We start from the raw sequence: 19265 nt of genomic DNA on the forward strand, positions 1-19265 counted from the left end.
GTCTGAAAGCCTGAGAGTTGTGCGTGGTGTTGAATCGGCTGGAGAGGCTGGAAAGATGGGGCGTGTGGGTACTGAGAGGAGCGTGCGTGGGGACACCGGACTTCTCACCCGAGATACTTGCCTTCATTGCTCTTGGGTCAGTGCTCGAGTGCCACGGCTGGTGCCAGCCAGCGTGGCACTCCGTGTCTGTTGGTAGATGGCGTTCTGTCCAGTGGTTCTTAACTAGTTCGTGTTGCTATGATTCTTGTTATTTTTGGCATATATTTCAGGGCTTCTCTCTGACTGACTGGTTGTGGCAGCACACGTAGCCTTCCAATTACAGGACGTCCAGTGCTATGCATGTTTAAATTGCCTCTTGTCCTCACGTGGTAGGAGGCAGCATGCACCCCGCTTACAGGAGGCTGCGCCATTGGCAGCCACGTCTGGCAGTTGGCCTGGACCCCGACTGAGATGTGCAAGGCCTTTACAAACGAGGTGGTGGTGACACACGCCTTGCTTACAGGGCTGTCCACCTGCCACCTGACTGCTGCACGAGTGCAACAGCGTCAAGGGCAGAGACCCACTTCCGGGTTACAGGGAGCTTGCCCAAGGGTTCACATAGCCGAAATTTGGCTAATATATCATCAAGACCTAAAGGCAGGGAGGCCACTCTGTCCAAAGTCCCTTTCCTTCGCATCCCATTTCTCTGGCTGGCTTTCCTCCTTCCTCGCCTTTTTGCTGCTGCTCCCTGTCCACTTCTCCTTCTGGTGCGTCCATGGTCTGCAAGAACAGAGACCCAGACCGGTTGTTAAGTGACCAGGGCCAGAGCACGCGTCTAGCAGGTGAAATGTCTCTCTTTTGAGCCCTAACGTTCGGGGGTTTCCATGCACTCAGTTTTCTCTGGAAACCTGCAGCCCTCTGCATAAACCCCCAGAGCAACAGCTCCTACAGCGCAGCACCTCGTGCTGGGGAATCCCTTCCTGCCCATGTTCACACAACTGATCAGAGAGACCTGGGGTCCCGCTCTCCCTGTATAGCAGCCATTTCTGCCACTATGGGAGACGGATACAGTGCTTGATGGACCATTGGTCTGACCCGGTCAGAAGGACACTTGTGTTATGTTTTTAAAGGGGCCAAAATAAGTTTATGAAAGAAAATGGGGACAGAAAGGAGTTGTGGTGGTGTTCGCTGTTCTCAGGTTGCAGAACAGAGTGGAGGGTATGTGGCTTTTCTCAAGCTTCTGTGCCACTTGGAGTCAGAAGGATTTTCCCTGCCTCCAGGTGCTGGTTGCAGCCAAGGGGAGACTTTGACAGGGATCTGCTGGTGCCCTTGTGGGAATGAAAACCCAGTGGCGACATGTACAGTGTGCACTGGGGTACATGTGCACCCCTGAGAGCGCTGGTACACCCCCTGCAAGCGCCGGCCGACTGCTGCAGCTACTCCCAGAAGCAGCTGCAGCAATCAGCCGCCGCACGATTGGTGTAAAAACTGGCTTTTTTGCCTTCTTCCATACAGGGGTGCACGGTCCTCTTCCTTGGATCCTCACATGTGTAGATAACACCCTTGTAGTGTCAGGACATTGACACTGCCCTTGTCCCCCTGCTTTACCTGCAGCAGGTTAGGGTGTTTGTCGTGTCCTTGCGCTATAGGCCTTCTAGCTATGTGACAGGGTTGTTTGTAGTTTTAGCAATAGGTTAGACTAGCACTTGTATGGGATGGTTTGGACAGGGTGCTGGACTAGACGACCCCCTGGGATCTCCTGCAGCCTTACTCTTCTATGATCCTATGATTGACAAGGAGGATAGTAGAGTCTGGGAGGTTAGAGCAGGACTGGATTGCAGCAGGGTGCCTGGATTCGATTCCTGGCTCCCTCTGTCTTTGGAAAATCAGTGCCTTTCTCTCTTCCTTGCTTTCCACACTGCTAGGTAGGGGAAAGCCTGATTTAGGCACTTGGTAGCTTTGAATACACAGGCCTGTATCCACACAAAGGACAGATTCCAAGTGGTTCCTTAGGCATCTACATGGGACTTAAACAGAGCTCAAGCACCTGCTTTCCAAAGGGGGATTCAAACTGGCCTTCCACCACCAGGCCCAAACTTTCATAAGTGCCTCCATTTTGCACTGCAAAGGTCCCTTGGGCCCACTACATGGGCTTCTGTATGTGCTCGGGTACAAATTGTGTGACGTGCCTGGGCCAGTAGTTCTCAACCAGGGTACCGTAACACTATGGGGTGCTACAAGATCCTTTGAAAGGTGCTGGCTGCAAGGTGTGAAGATATAAGCTGTTAAGCACTCAGCTGACAAAGGTTTTGGAGGGATGCCTCAAGTCTTAAAAAAAGTTGGGAACCACTGGCTTAGTCTCTCTGTGGCACATACCTCCTAATAAAGCGGCATTTCTATGGTTGTAGAACCATAACAATGATTTGCAGACTATGCAAGAGGTCCGGTATCTAAGGGATCAGCACTGTTCTGAACAGAAGCAAAGTAAAATGCAGTGGCCGAAAGTAAAAGCCAGGAACATTCAGACTGGGAATAAGGATCAGATATTAAATCATGTAGGTGATTAACTATGGGAACAAAGTGCCTAGCAGTAGGGTGAATCGCTCCACACCTTCCTGTCCAGATTGGCCTTTGTGGAAGGTGTTTCAGTTAGGTGCTTAGACTCAATGTAAGGGAACATCAATGACATTTCTGTCCTGCTGGATGCAGGAGGTCAGAGTTAGATGGCTCTAGACTTTCAGTCTAGGCTCTTCTAAACATGTGAATTTTGGTAGTGCTAAGCTCCATACATCTGGGTCCTCTACAGTCAAGACCAGAACACAGCCCTTGCTGTGCTGCTCAAATTATAGTTTTTAACAGAGATCAGGATCCCACTGAGCCCTATTTAGTCAGACTTTTCCATGGATGCATTTATACACAGCTGTATTGTTTCCTGTACTCATTTATCACCACATCGCTTTAGTCCTTCACACCTCTAATTATATATGCAGTGGTTCACTCTTTCATCTATCCATTTCTGCAACTGAGTCTCTTTTTACAGGTATTAACAAAACACGTGCATCCTATTCTTTGCAGAGACATTACAAACTTCCTCACACTTCTCATCAACAGGGTGGATGGAAATAGGTTTCCCTGAGCTACCTGATACGTGCTTTTAAAATCCTATGCTTGCCTTCCCAACTGCACCCTTTCTGAGCCTTTTTGAGCACTTTCAGTTAAACGGACACACTGCTTCTCTTTAGTCTCCTCCAAATATAATGAGGCAAAGAGCTACAACACTCTGCCTGCTGTTTTCCCTCATTATTCCACTGCTTTACTTTTCCTAATAACCTCTAGCAGGTCTTTGACTTGTTTTTGTACACAAGGTACTTAATTATTAATGGCCCACACTTGCTATGTACACACCTTGCATGGCTTAACTGTTTCCCTTATCTTTTTCTCTCTTTCCTTTTTTCTTTTCCTTTAGTTTACAGACATGATTTCATGTTATCTGCATGTCTTGCATCCGGGGCAAAAACTAGTGTTATTTCCAGGCTGTGTTACAAAGCCCTCCTTTTAATTTGCCATTGCTGGAAATTGGTTCTAGTTAGTTACAAGAGTAATAACTTCTAATTTGATTATGAATGTTACAAAATGTGAATGGGAAAAGCAATACAAAACCAATCTTGTCCCATGTTGGAAGTCAAAGATGAGACAGTACCCCCGCGCGGCACCAAAAGAATTAGCTGTGGAGTTCTCCAAATACAAACTCTTATGTCCCATGAACTGAGCAATGCATTGATGTAAAAAGTGGACCTGTCACATTGCAAAATAGCAGATTTATATCTAATGTCAAAGAATATTGGTAAAGAGTATTAAGTCAGGTTTGTCCAGCTAACAAAGGATAACAGCCTGAAACCCCCTTCCTGATGCTTACAGAGGACAAAACTCCTTTTCACTGTGTCTCAGATGCAAAAAACAAATAAATGAAAAAAAAACCAAACCTGGCTAAGTATCCCAAAAGAATAAGTCACAAGATCTGAAGGACTTAGCAAAGAGAGAGATGAGTTTAGTCCTTCAAATCTTCAACCATTGGGAGTAGACCAGTGATTATAAAAAAGCTCATTGTCTCTTGGATTCAGGCAAGACCCAACCAAGGCCTCCAAGGCCAATCTCAGTCTGAGAAGATGTCAAAGGGATCCTACTGGCATAACGTGGGCACAAATTACTCAGCCAATTTGTGTCCATGAGCTGATATTAAAGAATTGTTTAAAGAGTCTACCACAATCATAGTAGGAGCTTTCAGTATAAAATATAAACCTGGTTTGTATACCTGCTTTTTATAAACATACCTCCATGGTCAAGAGAAGGAAAGAGACAGAGAGAGAAAGAGAAAGAAGACGAGACAGGTGAAGTCTTACCCCGTTCTGCCTTTGAAGGAGAGGGTCCTCTCAGCATGCCTTAATTTCTGCTTGCCCTTCGTGGCCGCCCTCAGCTAGATCCCCGCCCCCACCAGGTGTGTGGGGCTGGGGGGCTGTTGTGGGGGGAGTAAGAGGCACGAGCAGGACTGGGGAGGCTGTAGTGGGGAGTGAAGGGCACTAGAAGGGCCGTGAGGGGCCTTTAATTTTTATCATGTGTTTTGGATTTTTTCTTCACAGAATTTTCAATTTTTAAATCACCAAACTTGTCATTTTTTTTTTATCAGAGAAAACCACAATCCCTGATCATCACTGCACCCCCCTGAAGTGGGAACCAGTTGCATGGAACACTTGGTGCGTGGAAATGAGGTGCAGATTGAGACGCAGGGGCAGAGCCAAAAGAAAGAGACCTTGCGCATCTAAAGTGGGGCTTAGGTGGCAAGCCGGGAGCCTGGATCCAATACTGTTACCTGAAAACCCTGACTCAGCTGCTGCCCCACCCCAGGAGGTGACCAGACATCAGAGCCACCTCTATCTCTGACCTTAAGGCTTCCCATGTGGCAAGAACTGCATCTCAGTAAAGGCCAAAAGTTTCCCAATCTTACTACGGCTCACCAGCCAGGCGCTCAACTCACCTAAACCTGTCAGCATTCAGAACATAAGCCTATCCCCACAGCCAGCCCCACCATCCCCATGGAGCAGCACCAGCTCATGCCCCCACAGCCCTGCAACCACTGCATCCCGGCCCTGCAACCACTGCATCCCGCTGGTCGGGCCCACCACCTCTGCCAAGCCCTGCAGCTCCCGATTCAGCCCCGCATCAAGCAGAGTTTGCTTTCTATAGCTTCACCTGCGGGCTGCAATGCAGAGCAGGCGCCTCGGGACAGCAGGGTTTTTTCTTTGCTTTTTTAATGCTGTGTGCAGAGGCAGAACATTCCTGTTGTACATTCACTGCACAGATGAGTGTACAGGGACATATGCAAGGTAATGCTAGAGGAAGGCCTGGCTCCACTTCCCCTGTACAGACAGTCCTGGGCTCCCTCCGTCCATTGCGGTCTGGTCTACACACGCTGTGCACACACCCACGCTCCTCACACCTGCAGATTCACATGCTTCACAGGGAGCACCAGGAGAAGCAGGGTCACTCAGTCGCACCCTGGCGTTTTACACCAAGAAGCCCAGTTTCGCCTCCAGAACCCAAAGGGCTCCTTGCAACGTTTACTGAACAGCAGCAGGCTTTTCTTTTCTCATCCCTCCAGGAGAGAGCTCCAACGCGGGTTGTGCTGCTAACATCGGCCTCAAGAGCGCCTGCCAGGCACCGTGGGGACCACGGTGTCCCGCATGACCCGTCACGGCACCCGCAGACCCGCCGCCGCTCCCCGGGACCACCAGCAGCATCGGACCCAGCGGCAGACACACAAACAGCTGCACGCGGCTGCTAGAATCAGAGTTAGACCAATCGGCACACAGAAGAGTGCACACACCCACCGCGCCTTGGCAGCCAATCAGAGTGCGAACGAGGAGCGCCTTGGCCCGCCTCGTCCAGCAGAGGCCAATCAGAGCAAAGACTGGAGGAAGGGCTGACCCGCCCATGCGGCCAGTCCACCCAATCACCTCACGCCTCAAGTTGACCAATGGAAACGCAAGACTGCGATGCCTGTTCGGGAACCGTACGTCTGCCCGGAGCAGCGCGGTCCCGCCCGGCTCCAGCTCCCTCTGCCCTCGCCTCCTGGCCCCGAAGTCCTGGGTGCGCCACAGCGCGGCAGCACGGGGCAGGTTCTTAGCTCTCTGGCGGTATTTCCTGGCTCCCCTGCCCAGTGCGAAGCTCAGGACCGTGGCACTGGGCCGGGTTTTGCCATCATCTCCAGGCCCCAAAGCCCAGTGAGAACCATGCGTAGGCCGCACAGAGCGATTTCCCTTGTTATCTACCCATCTCTCCTGGCTGCAATGCACAGGGTGAGGCACAGCAGGGCAGCACTGAGGGTTTTTTAATACTACATGTATGCATAACGTACCACTTATACACCTATTAACTGCACAAATTGATATATACTTAGATGCCCAGCGCAGCATCACTTGCATGAAAATCCAATAAGCCAATTTTTGCTTGAGATCATATTTTATTGCACTTCAACAGCTTCACAACATTTCTGCATATACAAAATGCTCAAACATAGACACTTTTTTACTATAAGAGCTTTACAACACTTCTGTATACACAACATTGCTGGTTTGTTACCCAAGTCAGCAGTCACTGCAAATCGGATGATTTCTGGGTGGGAGATTCTGGAAGCTGTCCATGAGTGATGACAAGATGCAGAAGGAACACTCCTACTCTTTTTAATGTTTGCCCTTAGGCTTTATTGATGGTCATGCTGAATGCCACCTGCACAGGGAACTGTCGACATGTCCACATGAATGGAAATGTGTCATCAGCTTCAGTGCTATGTGAGAAATAAGTACTGTTCTTTCTGATCCAACAATTTTTGCCTCACGTAGTCTGCTGTTGATGACGGATTGCACCAATAGCCACATTCCAGTGTACAGACCTTAGGGGCAAGATTTCATAGAAGCATGATGAGCATCCCAGGCTTAAGGTGGAGCTGATGTGGAGGCAAACCTGACACCTCCACAGAATTCAGGTACTCAGTTGGCACAGCCATAACACGTTCATCCTCTGAAAGAGCACCTGTGCTTATACAACTCCATTCTTGGCCTGGAAATTTTGCCCCAGTAGCACTGTTGACCTCCTCTACAATGGAATAACGTGTTGCCAAAATAGCTCTTTCAGATGTCCATCCTGGATTTTGATAGCTACTCAATAGGTTTGGAAATGGCCATTCTATCCTTGCTGAGGGATCAAGAGGCATGCAGAGATTAGGAGGCAGGGTAATGATTTAGTCAGTATTTGGAACTTGGCCATTTCCCAGATCCAAAAGCCATTGAAGCGTATTTTGCACTTTGTGCATCAAAACCTCCCTTACATAGTCGCATGTTCTCACCAAGTTGGAAAATCTGAAAGTGGTTCTACAACTCAGATCGCTTGAAGCATGCCTCTACTATTTGTAGCCATGAGGCATTTTTCACAACAGGCAGAATGCGCCGAAAATCATGCCCAAGCACTACTATATCACCTCGCCATCAAAAGGTAAATTGCTCTGCAGTAAATCTCACAGTGTCTGTTCTACAGCCTCCAGCATGTACCGATGAGCCATTGGTGCTTCATCACAGATGATGATAGCTGCTTCTCAAATCAGCTCAGCAAGGTCAGACTGTTCTACGCTGCAGGTGCTGGTTTTCAACACATCCAAGGGTACCTTGAACCTTCAGTGCACAGTCCTGCCTCCTGTAAGCATGGTAGCAGCAATTCCACTGGATGCCACAGCCGATGCAATCTTCCCTTCCCAGCGCACTACTGAAACAATCGTGTAGAAGCAAAATGTTTTTCCTGTACCACCAGGTGCATCAACAAATGCACAAAGTGGCTTTTGATTCTCCACTGCTTTCAAGATTGCACCCACCATTTGTCATTGAGCTGGAAGCATACATGGCAGTGAATCTTGAGCAATTTGGCGTTGCTCCTGCCGGTTACAGTACAGCTCCTCGCCTAATGCATTTAACATATATCTCCAGGGCTATGCCCTGCTATGACATTCGGTACTGTAACAGCCTGAAGGGTAACGCTGCATGTAAGCCTGGCTAGCAGGCAGCTCCTCACCCAGGCGAACACATCAGCGAACTCAGTTCTCTCACCCAACTCCCTCTCCGAACAATTTCATCTACCGCAGTGCGGCTTCATACTTACTAGGGCTGTGTGAGGCTTCAGATCTGGAGAAGCTTTGGACGCTTCGGGGTCCGAAGCAGCACATCTGGGTCAAAGCGCTGGCCTCCTTAGGCTTCCTGAAGCAGTTCGGAGCTCCCGAAGAGCTTCAGAGCCGCCTCAGAGATCCAAGGAGGTGATCCTCCTCCTCTATGCGGCACTGGTCAGGCTGCAGCTGGAGTATTGCGTCCAGTTCTGGGCGCCACACTTCAAGAGGGATGTTGACAACATGGAGAGGGTCCAGAGGCGGCCACTCGCATGATCAGGGGACAGCAGGGCAGGCCCTACGAGGAGAAGCGACAGGACCTGAACCTGTTCAGCCTCCAAAAGAGAAAGGCTGAGGGGGATCTTGTGGCCTGTTATAAACTAGTCGGGGGGACCAGCAGGCACTGGGGGAGTCCCTGTTCCCCCGAGCACTGCCAGGAGTGACCAGGAATAACAGTCACAAGCTGGCAGAGGGTAGGTTTAGGTTAGATATCAGGAGGCGCGACTTCACAGTCAGGGCGGCTAGGATCTGGAACCAACTTCCAAGAGAAGTGGTGCAGGCTCCTACCCTGGGGGTGTTTAAGAGGAGGCTGGATGAACATCTTGCCAGGGTCGTTTGACCCCAGTACTCTTTCCTGCCATGGCAGGGGGTCGGACTATCTGTTCAGGTCCCTTCCGACCGTAGAAACTATGAAACTATGAGCCTTCGGGCAGCCAGTCCAAACATGGCCCCGCGGGAGTGGGTCTGAGGCTGGATGCAGGCAGACAAGGCTCTCAGGTAAACCCAGTATGTTTCATTATGTTAGACCGACTCCGACAGTTGGCGAAACTCTTCTTTGCAAGCTTTGGGGGGCTCTTCCTGGAGATCTGCTGCTGCCCCCCCAAAGCCTGCAAAGCATCTGCCCCCCACCCGCCCAAAAAGCACTCTGCCGGTCTAATAAAGGATGCCACACGTACCCGCAGACACCTGTGCGCACACGTCCCTCCCAGACAGGTACGTCCCTGTACAGCTCCCAGCTCCCCAGGGGAAGTGCGGCACTGCCCCTTCACCCCCCGGTTCTGCAGCAAGCACCCCAAACTCCCCTATAACAACACCTTTCTCACGTCTATTTTCTTTTGAAACAAAGGGACACCTGGATTTTTGCAAGATACCAGCAAACGCCCCGGCACACGGCGGGCAAAAGCGCCGTTTGTCCACACTGCGCATATCCCTCAGGGATGGGGCGCATGCGCACTATCCCCATCACGGGTTCTACTAAGCATGCGCGTCCCTACCGCCGGGCACGCGTAGAGCGGGGCAGGCGGCTCAGCGGAGTGCGCAGGTGCGCGCCGGGCGCACCGGACCGGGGCCGGGGCCGGGGCCATGAGCAAGCGCAAGGCGCCGCGGGAGGGGCCCAACGAGGGCATCACCGACTTCCTCACAGGTGCGCGACGCGGGGCGGGGCGGGGCGGGGCGGGGCGGGGCGAGAGGGCGCGGGGCCGGGCAGCGCCGTGACGGTGCCGCTCGGTCCCGCAGAGCTGGCCAACTACGAGCGCAACGTGAGCCGCGCCGTGCACAAATACAACGCGTACCGGTGAGTGCGGCCGGGCCGGGCCGGGCCTAGCCGGGGTGGGGTGCGAGGGGGCCGGGCCGCTCCCCAGCAATCTGCTTCCCTGCAGGAAGGCGGCCTCCGCCATCGCCAAGTACCCCAGCAAGATCCGCAGCGGCGCCGAGGCCAAGAAACTGGTAGGTGCCTGCGCCCCGGGGCGCCCGGCCCACCTGCCGTCCCCACATGTGCCACGCAGTGAGCAATACCCGCACGTGTCCTTTGCACACCGGCGCCTACGGGATTAAACCTGCGCTGGTCTCTTTGGTGCCTCCTCGCTCCAGTCACGCCAAGGGTGGCTGGTGGTTATATCGCGACTCCCGCTGCCTGATGCTGTTGTGAGGCTTTGACGCTTGCACAGATCCTTCTGTCGCCCATCAGCGCTAAAGTCATCACGGACCTTTTTTTCTTCCCCCCTGCCCCTTGCTTTGCAGGAAGGAGTCGGGGCCAAAATAGCAGAGAAGATTGATGAGTTTTTATCCACCGGAAAACTACGCAAGCTGGAAAAGGTCAGCCTTTTTGGCTTTATTCTGTCTGACGCTTATTTTCTCTCCTCTCCGTGACCTCCTGCTTAGACCGGGCAAGCTTCAAACTGTCCCTGGAAAGAATGAGGCCAGGAAGGGAATGAGTAAAAGGAACAGGCGGGGAAAACCTAGTGCCTCTGGGACCACCATGGCATGTGATCAGCTATTACTGCCACCAAATGCATGAGGCACTTGTCTGGTGTAGGCACTGCCTGACTTGGCAGACTTCCTGCAATACCTTTGTCACCCTAGTCCTGAGCTGAAGGAAACCAGGCAGCTGCTTTGTTCCAGACTTGGACTATCCCAGATCTTCCAGTACACTTAAACCCTAACTCCATCTATCCATGTATATAGTAATGCACGTTATGAAGCCCGAGAGTTTGCCAAATAATAAAATACTATAAGGCTAAAGAGTATTTTGCCACTACAGGGCACAGCAAAAATTAACAACCTATTGCCCTTCCTCCCCAGTACCAAACTCAAACTGTTATCAGATTTTCCATCTCTAGCTAAGGCTTTGCAAGGTCCCCCAATTTTTAATAAATTCATTGTCAAGCCCAAGAAGGGTGTGTATTCCGTCATGCAGGCTTTCCCCCCTGAACACCATGTTGAGGTCCCTTCCATGTAGATCTGAGTGAACCGCAGCACACCTGTATGTCTTTTTTTTTTACCCTGAACTGTAACAAACCTTGAGTGCAGTAACTTGCTGAGGTACCTTGGCTTACCATGGCCTTGCAAGTGAATGAGAAACATCTGTCTCTAGATCCGACAAGATGACACAAGCTCTTCTATCAATTTCCTGACCCGAGTTAGTGGCATTGGGTAAGGATTTTTTCCTTGTACTTCTGTATATTTTATGGAACTGACCTACCAATACAAAATGGTTCATATCCAGGATATCCTTTTCCCATGAGTTTCTTAGCTAGCATAGGTAAAATGGAAACTCCCAGAGAGTCACCTGCTTTTGAAAGCATAGCATTGCAGACAGGCAGCATGTGCCAAAATCTGACTGGGGGTGGTTTCGATACTGGCTTGGGCAGACCCAGAGGCAGACAGCAAGCTCAGGCGCGCTGCATTCATCTTGCATATGCTTTGATGGTGCGACTGCTTTGCTGTCCTCTCTCTCTTTAGTCCTGCGGCTGCCAGGAAGTTTGTGGATGAAGGAATTAAGACACTAGAAGGTGAGTCTGTACTGGGCATCTCCCTGACTGCGTGGTAGAAACTTTGGAAAGATCTGCAATTTATGATGTGAACAACCTGCCCTCTGCATAAGTGATAGCAACAGCGTGGCTAGAGAGAGGTATTCAGATACTTAAATCAGTACATAGAAGATGCGCTCTGCATATGCAGTATCAAGGGGGAGATAGTATATTCGTGCAGGGGTTCACACTAGGTGATCCAAGAGGTCCCTTCCAGCCCCAACAATTCTGTGAAGCTTTCCAAGCAATGCACCCAGGCCTGAAATCTTGTTTGAGAGGCCAGGGCAGTGCATGGACCAACCAACCTGCTTCAAGAACCCGGTAAGTCTGAGACCAGTCAGGCAGACAGGTGACTTGAGCACCCCTTTTGCTTCAGCAAGTGCAGTGCAGGGTGTGGTAATGCAAAGGTGGGTCAGGGTGTCTTAGGCAGTGCCTTACTTAAGGCTGCTGGCTCCTCCCCAGCTGACATTTAACAGCTTTGTATTCACCATGCTGTGTTGTTTTGAGGAGTAGAGCTGTGTCCCCAGTCCATGCCCTTGCAGGGAAGAAGGGTATTTCAGGGCAGAAAGAACGGAGGAGCTCTAACTGAGCCAGGAGAAAACTGTCTCTGAAGCTGGCTTTGTGCTTCCCTCCATGTACTGCTGCTGGGGGTGTCATGTGGTATGCTGCTCCTGGCAGCTTGAGTGGGCTGTCGTGGCTTGTTAACACAATGCAGAATCTTATCCTTTACATCTCTCTCTAAAGCTGCTATTCTTTAAACAATTTTGAAATGAACCTACCTTACCAGCTTTTTGTTTCCTCAAGTACTTTCCTTCGCAAGTGATCTTTCTGTCCTGCTTCTTCTAGATCTAAGGAAAAATGAACACAAGCTGAACCATCATCAGCGAATTGGGCTAAAGTAAGCATCATTTCTTGGACGTTGTTGCTTGCCTTCCATACACACATCCCAAGGCCAGTTTCTTCTTTTAAGTGGCAGTGGCTATCTACCACAAAAATGCCCAGTTCCTGCCTCTTCCCAGCTTTAATTTGTGTTGTATGCAAAGGATGTGGTAGCAAGGGCAACGTCTAAGGAGCATGAGACCAGCCGAGGGAATCCTGCAGTCATTAGTCTGCCACCATCTATACCATTGCAGGCGGGAGGAACTTGAACAATAGGAAGGCAGGAAAATAGATTGTGCATGTCTACCATTCTAATAGCTTCCTACTATACAAAACACTTCTCCTTTGTACATGCAGGTATTTTGAGGACTTTGAGAAAAGAATCCCCAGAGAAGAAATGTTACAAATGCAGGTAAGACATCCTTCCCCCAGAAGCAATGCAAAAATAACCAAAGAAGGCCATTCAGATGACTTAATCCTGTTTTTCTTTTTTAAATAGGAAATCGTACTTATAGAGGTAAAGAAACTGGACCCTAGATATATTGCTACAGTCTGTGGCAGTTTCAGGCGAGGTTAGTGCTCCACACTCCTTTTTTTTTCCCCCAGTGGTAGGGGCTGGAGCTTACTGACTGTGACCTTATTATTACTATCTGTAGACTTTATTTCTCCATGTAAAGTTCATGACACTTCCAGAATGTTATGAAAGAAGCACTTTAGCTAGTTAATTACATGCTACAAACCATGGTTGGTTTATGCTGAATGCTCTTGGCTCAGTACCCAGTGAAAAAGTATCCATGTAGTGCAGGTAGCTACCACACTTGGCACTAACTGGGCAGTCATTTTAAAAGGGCCCAGGACACAATTTGCTGTGCTCTAGCAATAATCCTTCCACATTAGGGTAGAAGCAGAACAGAGGCTGCACTGTTAATAACTATTCTGTGAACAAAAGGGATATACTCTTCCCTTCATTTGCGCTTGGATTCAAGCGCAAAGCTTCCATTGGTTCCCACAGTCCATTCTTACCTGCTGCCAACATTTACAAGCAGGTACTTTTCTTCACTCTTTATTTTCCCAGGTGCAGAATCAAGTGGGGATATGGACATTCTCCTGACTCATCCAGACTTCACTTCTGAATCAGCAAAACAGGTGCCAGTTTTTCTCCAAAACAAGCATATTTGACCATCAGTCCCTTGTCTATGGGAACCACATACTAACTAATGTGACTTTAAGTAAGAAGAATGAATAAGGCTAATATTGGGAAGGATTTTGCCACTGTGCGCCAGGCTAGGGATTGGTACAGATTACTTAAATGATGGAGTCTTCACCATTGTAGGTTTTAACATTCCTATCAGTGTCTTACTCCCCAGAGCACCAGTAAAATAGTGGTCAGGCCCTGTCAGCAGGAAAGTTTCCTCTCGCCTAATATTGCAGAACTGCTTCATAGTGCTTACAGTCCTTTGTTGGAAAGACATGGCATGGCCAAAGCCTCGAGGAGAAAGGATAACCAGGCAGCTGCTTGTTCAGTGCAACGTGCATGGTATTTTTTGTTGTTTTTTAAAAACCAGTTGGATGTTACTAGAGCACTTAAAAGTGATCCCGATTTGTTTTCTTGCAGCTAGTCTGCTGCAAGTGTCTCACCCATGTTAAAACTAAATCTGCTAGCTGAAGAGGCTAGCTTTTGTAGTTTTTCCACCAAAAAATAGCCACCTTTGCACAAAGCATTTAGGATGCTAAAATGGAAAACTCTTGTCTGCCAGGATGCTTACAGCTGATGGTATCTGCAACTATAGGCCTTTTAAAACAAATAACTTGCCCACCAGCAGCATCATGATACCTTGTTACTGAGACTAATTGTACAGAACCCAAGACACTTGGTTCCAGAGATACTAATTTCTACAGACAGATTATACAGTTCAAGTAGAATTGACAGATTTAAGACATCAACACACAGGTTTCTGATAAACGGGGGAAATTTGCTTCTTATGTCTCCCTGCTCTGACCAGCAAAACTAATGCTGAGATGAGAGCAGAGGTTCAGCAGGGGACAAGAGCACTGTTAAGGTAGCCTGGGTCTTATTAAAATAAACACTCACTGTTACTTAAAGTCTAAATGTTGAAAGTTTTCTGATGCACTGGGAGAGATTACCACACCTATCACATACTTAAGCATTTTTTTTTGTTACCTTCGTCACTAAAAGGGAACTAGGAAACTGTGCGCCTGGGACCACCGGGTAGAAAACAAGTCAGAATATGGTTTAGTTTACACTACAAAATAGCCATGGGTTTTACAAAATATTTCAAAGTTAACTCAAATCAAGGTCTCTTGGACCTATAGAAACACTTAACCCACAAAAGGCAAGAAATAACATTAAAAATAGTCCGTTTTCTTTAAAAACAAATCTAATGAAAGAACTTTACATTCTGTTTTGTCTAATAACAGAGGCTTAAAAAGCATATTTTTCTGTAGACTGTTTTACATTAGTTATAATTATTTTTAGTTTTAGTTTTCCCCAATGCCTTCCTCTCATTCTGAAAAATTATGTTCTGCCAGTTAAAGATCAGATACCTGGACATACTGTATATATACATGTGTTGCTAGGAGAACACTCAGGGTCCACCTTTAACCTGTCAAGTGGTTTTCTTTTGCTTTCACATGCTTTCTAGCCAAAACTCCTGCATCAAGTTGTAGAACAACTGGAAAAAGTCCATTTCATCACAGACACGCTGTCTAAAGGCGACACCAAGTTCATGGTGAGGGGTTTTTGTTTCATATGAAGAGCATAACCTTGGTGATGCACGGGAACTGTGTGGGGTGTGCAACAGGTTTATGGCTCGTAATATTTTAGTGCTAGGAACTGTAACATAAGAGAAATCTAAAAGTACAGTTGCATGACAGAGATGCATCTTTTCTGTTTTGTTTTTATCTTCTGACCTTCTATGGCACATGTAGCCTTTTACATTCTTATTTTATTTATAAATATAAATAAACAAGCATATTTATAAATTTAGCAAATATATAGGACAACTCTCTGATTCTTTTGGTTATGTCACTCTTCATCAATTTCTTAGGAAACCCTCTGCTTATGAAACCTTATGCTGTATTCCTGATTTAGTTGGTCAGTAAGGTGCAAACCTACCCTTACCTTCTGACTCGCTGCTACTAGCATTCTTAGGCCAAAATTGTGACATTATTATTTGGGTCATTTATATCAAGGCCTTCTTGTAGGACATCCCTGCAAACTGCTGAATTTAATCTTGCTCCTGATTTCACTGGACATGTCAACTTCTTGCTTTATTTTGCTGGCCAAACTAGTTGGAGCATCTAAAGGCCAGAAGCCAAGCATCTGGAGAAGGGATTCTGCATGCCCAAACAGCAAGAAGCTGTCTTCTCCTAACTGAAAGCAGGATAGAAATGCATCTTTAGAGACTAACTAAATTATGTATAGAAAGGGAGGTAAAGCATGGAAGAATACAAACAGCTCTTTTTGCAACTTATTTAAGAGTGGTACAGTGTGCAGGTTTTGTCAGTCAGCAAAATCCTTTTTCCACTTGAAATAACGCAAATCAAAAACATGTGCATGCTCATCTCTGTACAGCACAGGGGAGTCCAGTTTGATAGCTTCCTTGGCCTCACTACTGAGCTAGATAGCACACGTGGGTACACAGCTCCATTCAGAGAAATGAAGAGCCCTAACAAAATCAAATGGGTTCACCTTGTGGTTTAGGTTAGAACAGAAATATCTCTTCTCATAACCAGAAGTGCAGATTGTATGCTTTGTAGGAAGGGAAGTGGATTTCACATGTTCAGTATCAAATGCAGCCCTGAACTGGAGAAATCAAAGGCAATGTCTGTGATACAGCACGGGAAGCTGAGTTGTCCTGGCATTTTTTCCCTTGACTGTGATTCTTTTGCTCTGTAGTAGTGTTCTCAAGGTGATTAGCTAGGAGCATAACTCCAAATGATTAAAGTTTAACCTGCAAAAACCCATTATTTACAAGAAGCGGCATATGACTGCATAGCTGCACAAATTTTAATGCCTGCATTTAAAATTAGAGGCTCTGCACAACCTTTTCATCTCATTTAAAATTTCTGCTTTCTTTCTGTCCATTAAGGGGGTGTGTCAGCTGCCAAACAAAGAAGATGGAACCACCTTTCCATACAGAAGAATTGACATCAGGTAAACCCACAGGAGAGTACACTCTTAGTATAGAATAAAACAGATGGTTTAAAATTCTGTATTTTATACCCCTTTGTCCTCCAGAATTGGGAATGATTCTGCTTCCTCCTGTCACGGGGGGTTTTTGAGAGCAGTGTGTTCCAGCCCATGACTGCAAAATAAACAGCCCTTTTCCCCCCCATCTCCAGGGCAAGGACTGGCATGATAATTCTTCCTTCCCAGAGAGCTTGAGCAGGAATGTTTGTCAGTGCATACCGCACTGCAACCACAGAATGGCTGAATAGCTATAGTTTACTGGAAAAGGTAGTTGAACCTGACTTTGCTTGTGGGTGTTCTGGTAGGCTGGATTTTGAGAAACGTGCATTCCACCCACAGCTGTGTTCAACAAATATTTAAAGTTTCACACTAATACAGGGATGGGCAATTATTTTGTGCGGAGGGCCCCTTACTGAGTTTTAGCAAGCCATCAAGGGCCGCATGACAGGCAGCGAAAATTAATAAGTATTAATTTTCTAAATTTTTAGAGGCCCTGCAGGCCAGATAGAATGGTCTGGCGGGATGCATTTTGCCCACTCCTGCTGTAATGCCTGCAAAAGCTTTAAGGTTTGCTGTAACATGCAGTGAGTCTTGGGAAACTATGCGTTGGCTAGATGGCAAACACTTGCCTTAAGAGTATTCTCTCTCATCTTTTACCCTAGGCTGATTCCCAAAGATCAGTATTACTGTGGTGTGCTGTACTTCACTGGCAGCGATATATTTAACAAAAACATGAGAACCCGTGCCCTGGAAATGGGCTTCACAATCAACGAGTACACAATCCGTCCCTTGGGAGTCACTGGTGAGTCTGGTTTCCACACTGGGTACTCCTTCTAGTCCACTATGGTCTGGAGAGACAGACCTCTGCAAACTGATACATCCGTTTGCTTCAGTCAGTATTACAGTTAACTCAACGTAGCATCTAACTCTGGCATCAGAAACCTTCCTTATCCCCAGTCATGCTGCCACACAACATTTCCATTCTGGGCCACCTTAATTCTGTCAAGTGGAGTTTTGTGAGTGTACAGAAGACCTGGTCTTTAAGTGCTGTGCAAGACAGACAGGCATCCTTTTTCAGGAGCTGTTACAAAGCTGTCTGACTCCTTCATTTGGTTTGTGACAGGGCACTTACAAAATTGTTCATGTGTTAAGACCAGCAGGAGGAGTTAGGCACTCAAGTCCACCTCTGGACCTGGCCCCTCGTGCTTTACAGCAGGACATTTTTTTACCCCTTTTTCCTTTCATTTCTTTCCACAGCTGCTTGGCAATCAGACATTCTAACTCTCTCTGGTCTGTTCACACTGAAACTCTTACTCCTTTAACACCTTGCCTAGTTACTGTCATTCTGTATTGTGCTTGTAGGCATTGCTGGAGAAGCCCTGCCAGTGGATAGCGAAGAAGACATTTTTGACTACATCCAGTGGAAGTATCGAGAACCCAAGGATAGGAGTGAATAACTTGCTCACATAAGTCTGTCACCTAGCGCCCCTTTAGTTTGTGGTTTTTGGGTTGTTCGGGTTTTTTAGGAAAACTCAGGCCTGAGCCTAGGTGCACCATTTATTGCTTCACCTTAACTGCAGAAAGCAAACAGACATATCATGGATGCTATTTTTAAATAATTCCACGGCACAAGTGTAGAACAAGCTGTGAAGATTAAAATCACTTAATATTGCTACTTGATGTTCCTCCTTGTATTCCAAAGTAGCATCAGTGCAAATAAAATGAATTTGCTGGTGTTCATTTGGCAAGGTACCAAGAAAGTCTGCAAAGAAAAGGAATTGCTCTTCTCTAAAGAGATCCCAAAAGAAGGTTGCTGCTTAAATTGGGAATTGATATATATTTACTTTTCCAATAAACAGCATTGTCATTTCTTCTCCCTTCAGTACCATCTTTGTTCAGAAGGATCAAGTTTTGATTTATTACTGCCTCTCTCTACCTCTAAGACAGGGGTGGGCAAAATGCAGCCCAGAGGCCAGATACAGCCTGCCAGGCCATTCCATCTAGCCTGCGGGGCCCCTAAAAATTTAGACAATTAATATTTATCTGCCCTGGGTTGCCTGTCATGCGGCCCTCAATGGCTTGCCAAAACTCAGTAAGTGGCCCTTTGCCCAAAATAATTGCCTGCCCCTGCTTTAAGATGTGGTTGTTAAGCAAGGGCCAGTATTATTCAATGGCAGCTTCTGTGTGATGTTGCTTGTTCAGGCTTTCATTAAAATACATAGATTCATCATAAATGCCTGTTTGAAATATTTACCACATGAATGGCTGCTTGGGTGCTCCAGTAAGTAGATGCAAAATAATGATGCAGAGAAACTCTCTCTGTGACAGCAGCTTCAGACTGGGTGCTGTTCCACATACCTAAAACATGCAGCTTAGCTGGATACATTTCTCTGAACCACAGCAAACAAAGTCTAGTGCTTCAGATTTCAAAATCAACTGCATGCTTAAACACCCTGCACTTCAACACTTCTCTCCTTTTAAACACGCTGAGCAGGTTTGGCATAATCCCAGTTATTTACTGTTTAACATGAAGTGCTGGGGAATTGCACAAGAAGACAGTTTGGCATTCTTGCTTAAATACGTTAGGATTGGGGCTGTTAGAAAGGAAAAGGACTTGGCAAAGAAATGTACTGGTTTCCCAAGAGTTTTCCTTACGTATCCTGAACCCTTACAGCATACTGTG

At 47.4% G+C, this 19265-nt stretch overlaps 1 protein-coding gene and 1 long non-coding RNA gene across 3 annotated transcripts; one reads left to right on the forward strand and one right to left on the reverse strand.

Moving 5' to 3' along the window:
* Window positions 1-6487: 6487 nt before the first annotated feature.
* LOC149862248 (uncharacterized) lies at window positions 6488-9395 on the reverse strand. 2 transcript variants are annotated; one of them, XR_016443115.1, is made up of 3 exons: window positions 9286-9395; window positions 8182-8480; window positions 6488-7791 (listed from the first exon to the last, which is right to left on the reverse strand). It is a non-coding gene; the product is annotated as an uncharacterized LOC149862248 (long non-coding RNA). The 2 variants fall into 2 exon arrangements; XR_016443116.1 differs by having other exon boundaries at window positions 9277-9389.
* A 55-nt stretch (window positions 9396-9450) lies between these two features.
* POLB (DNA polymerase beta) lies at window positions 9451-18453 on the forward strand. The gene is made up of 14 exons (XM_090053188.1): window positions 9451-9605; window positions 9698-9755; window positions 9841-9907; window positions 10202-10276; window positions 11055-11113; window positions 11423-11472; window positions 12337-12388; window positions 12727-12781; window positions 12869-12941; window positions 13445-13515; window positions 15033-15119; window positions 16482-16546; window positions 17245-17384; window positions 17945-18453. The coding sequence occupies exons 1-14, from the start codon at window positions 9545-9547 to the stop codon at window positions 18037-18039; spliced, it is 1008 nt and encodes a 335-aa protein (XP_089909314.1). The 5' UTR covers window positions 9451-9544; the 3' UTR covers window positions 18040-18453.
* Window positions 18454-19265: the final 812 nt, after the last annotated feature.

Source organism: Crocodylus siamensis, chromosome 6, assembly GCF_052110815.1.
Source record: "Crocodylus siamensis isolate JL-2025a chromosome 6, ASM5211081v1, whole genome shotgun sequence".
Classification (NCBI taxonomy): domain Eukaryota; kingdom Metazoa; phylum Chordata; order Crocodylia; family Crocodylidae; genus Crocodylus; species Crocodylus siamensis.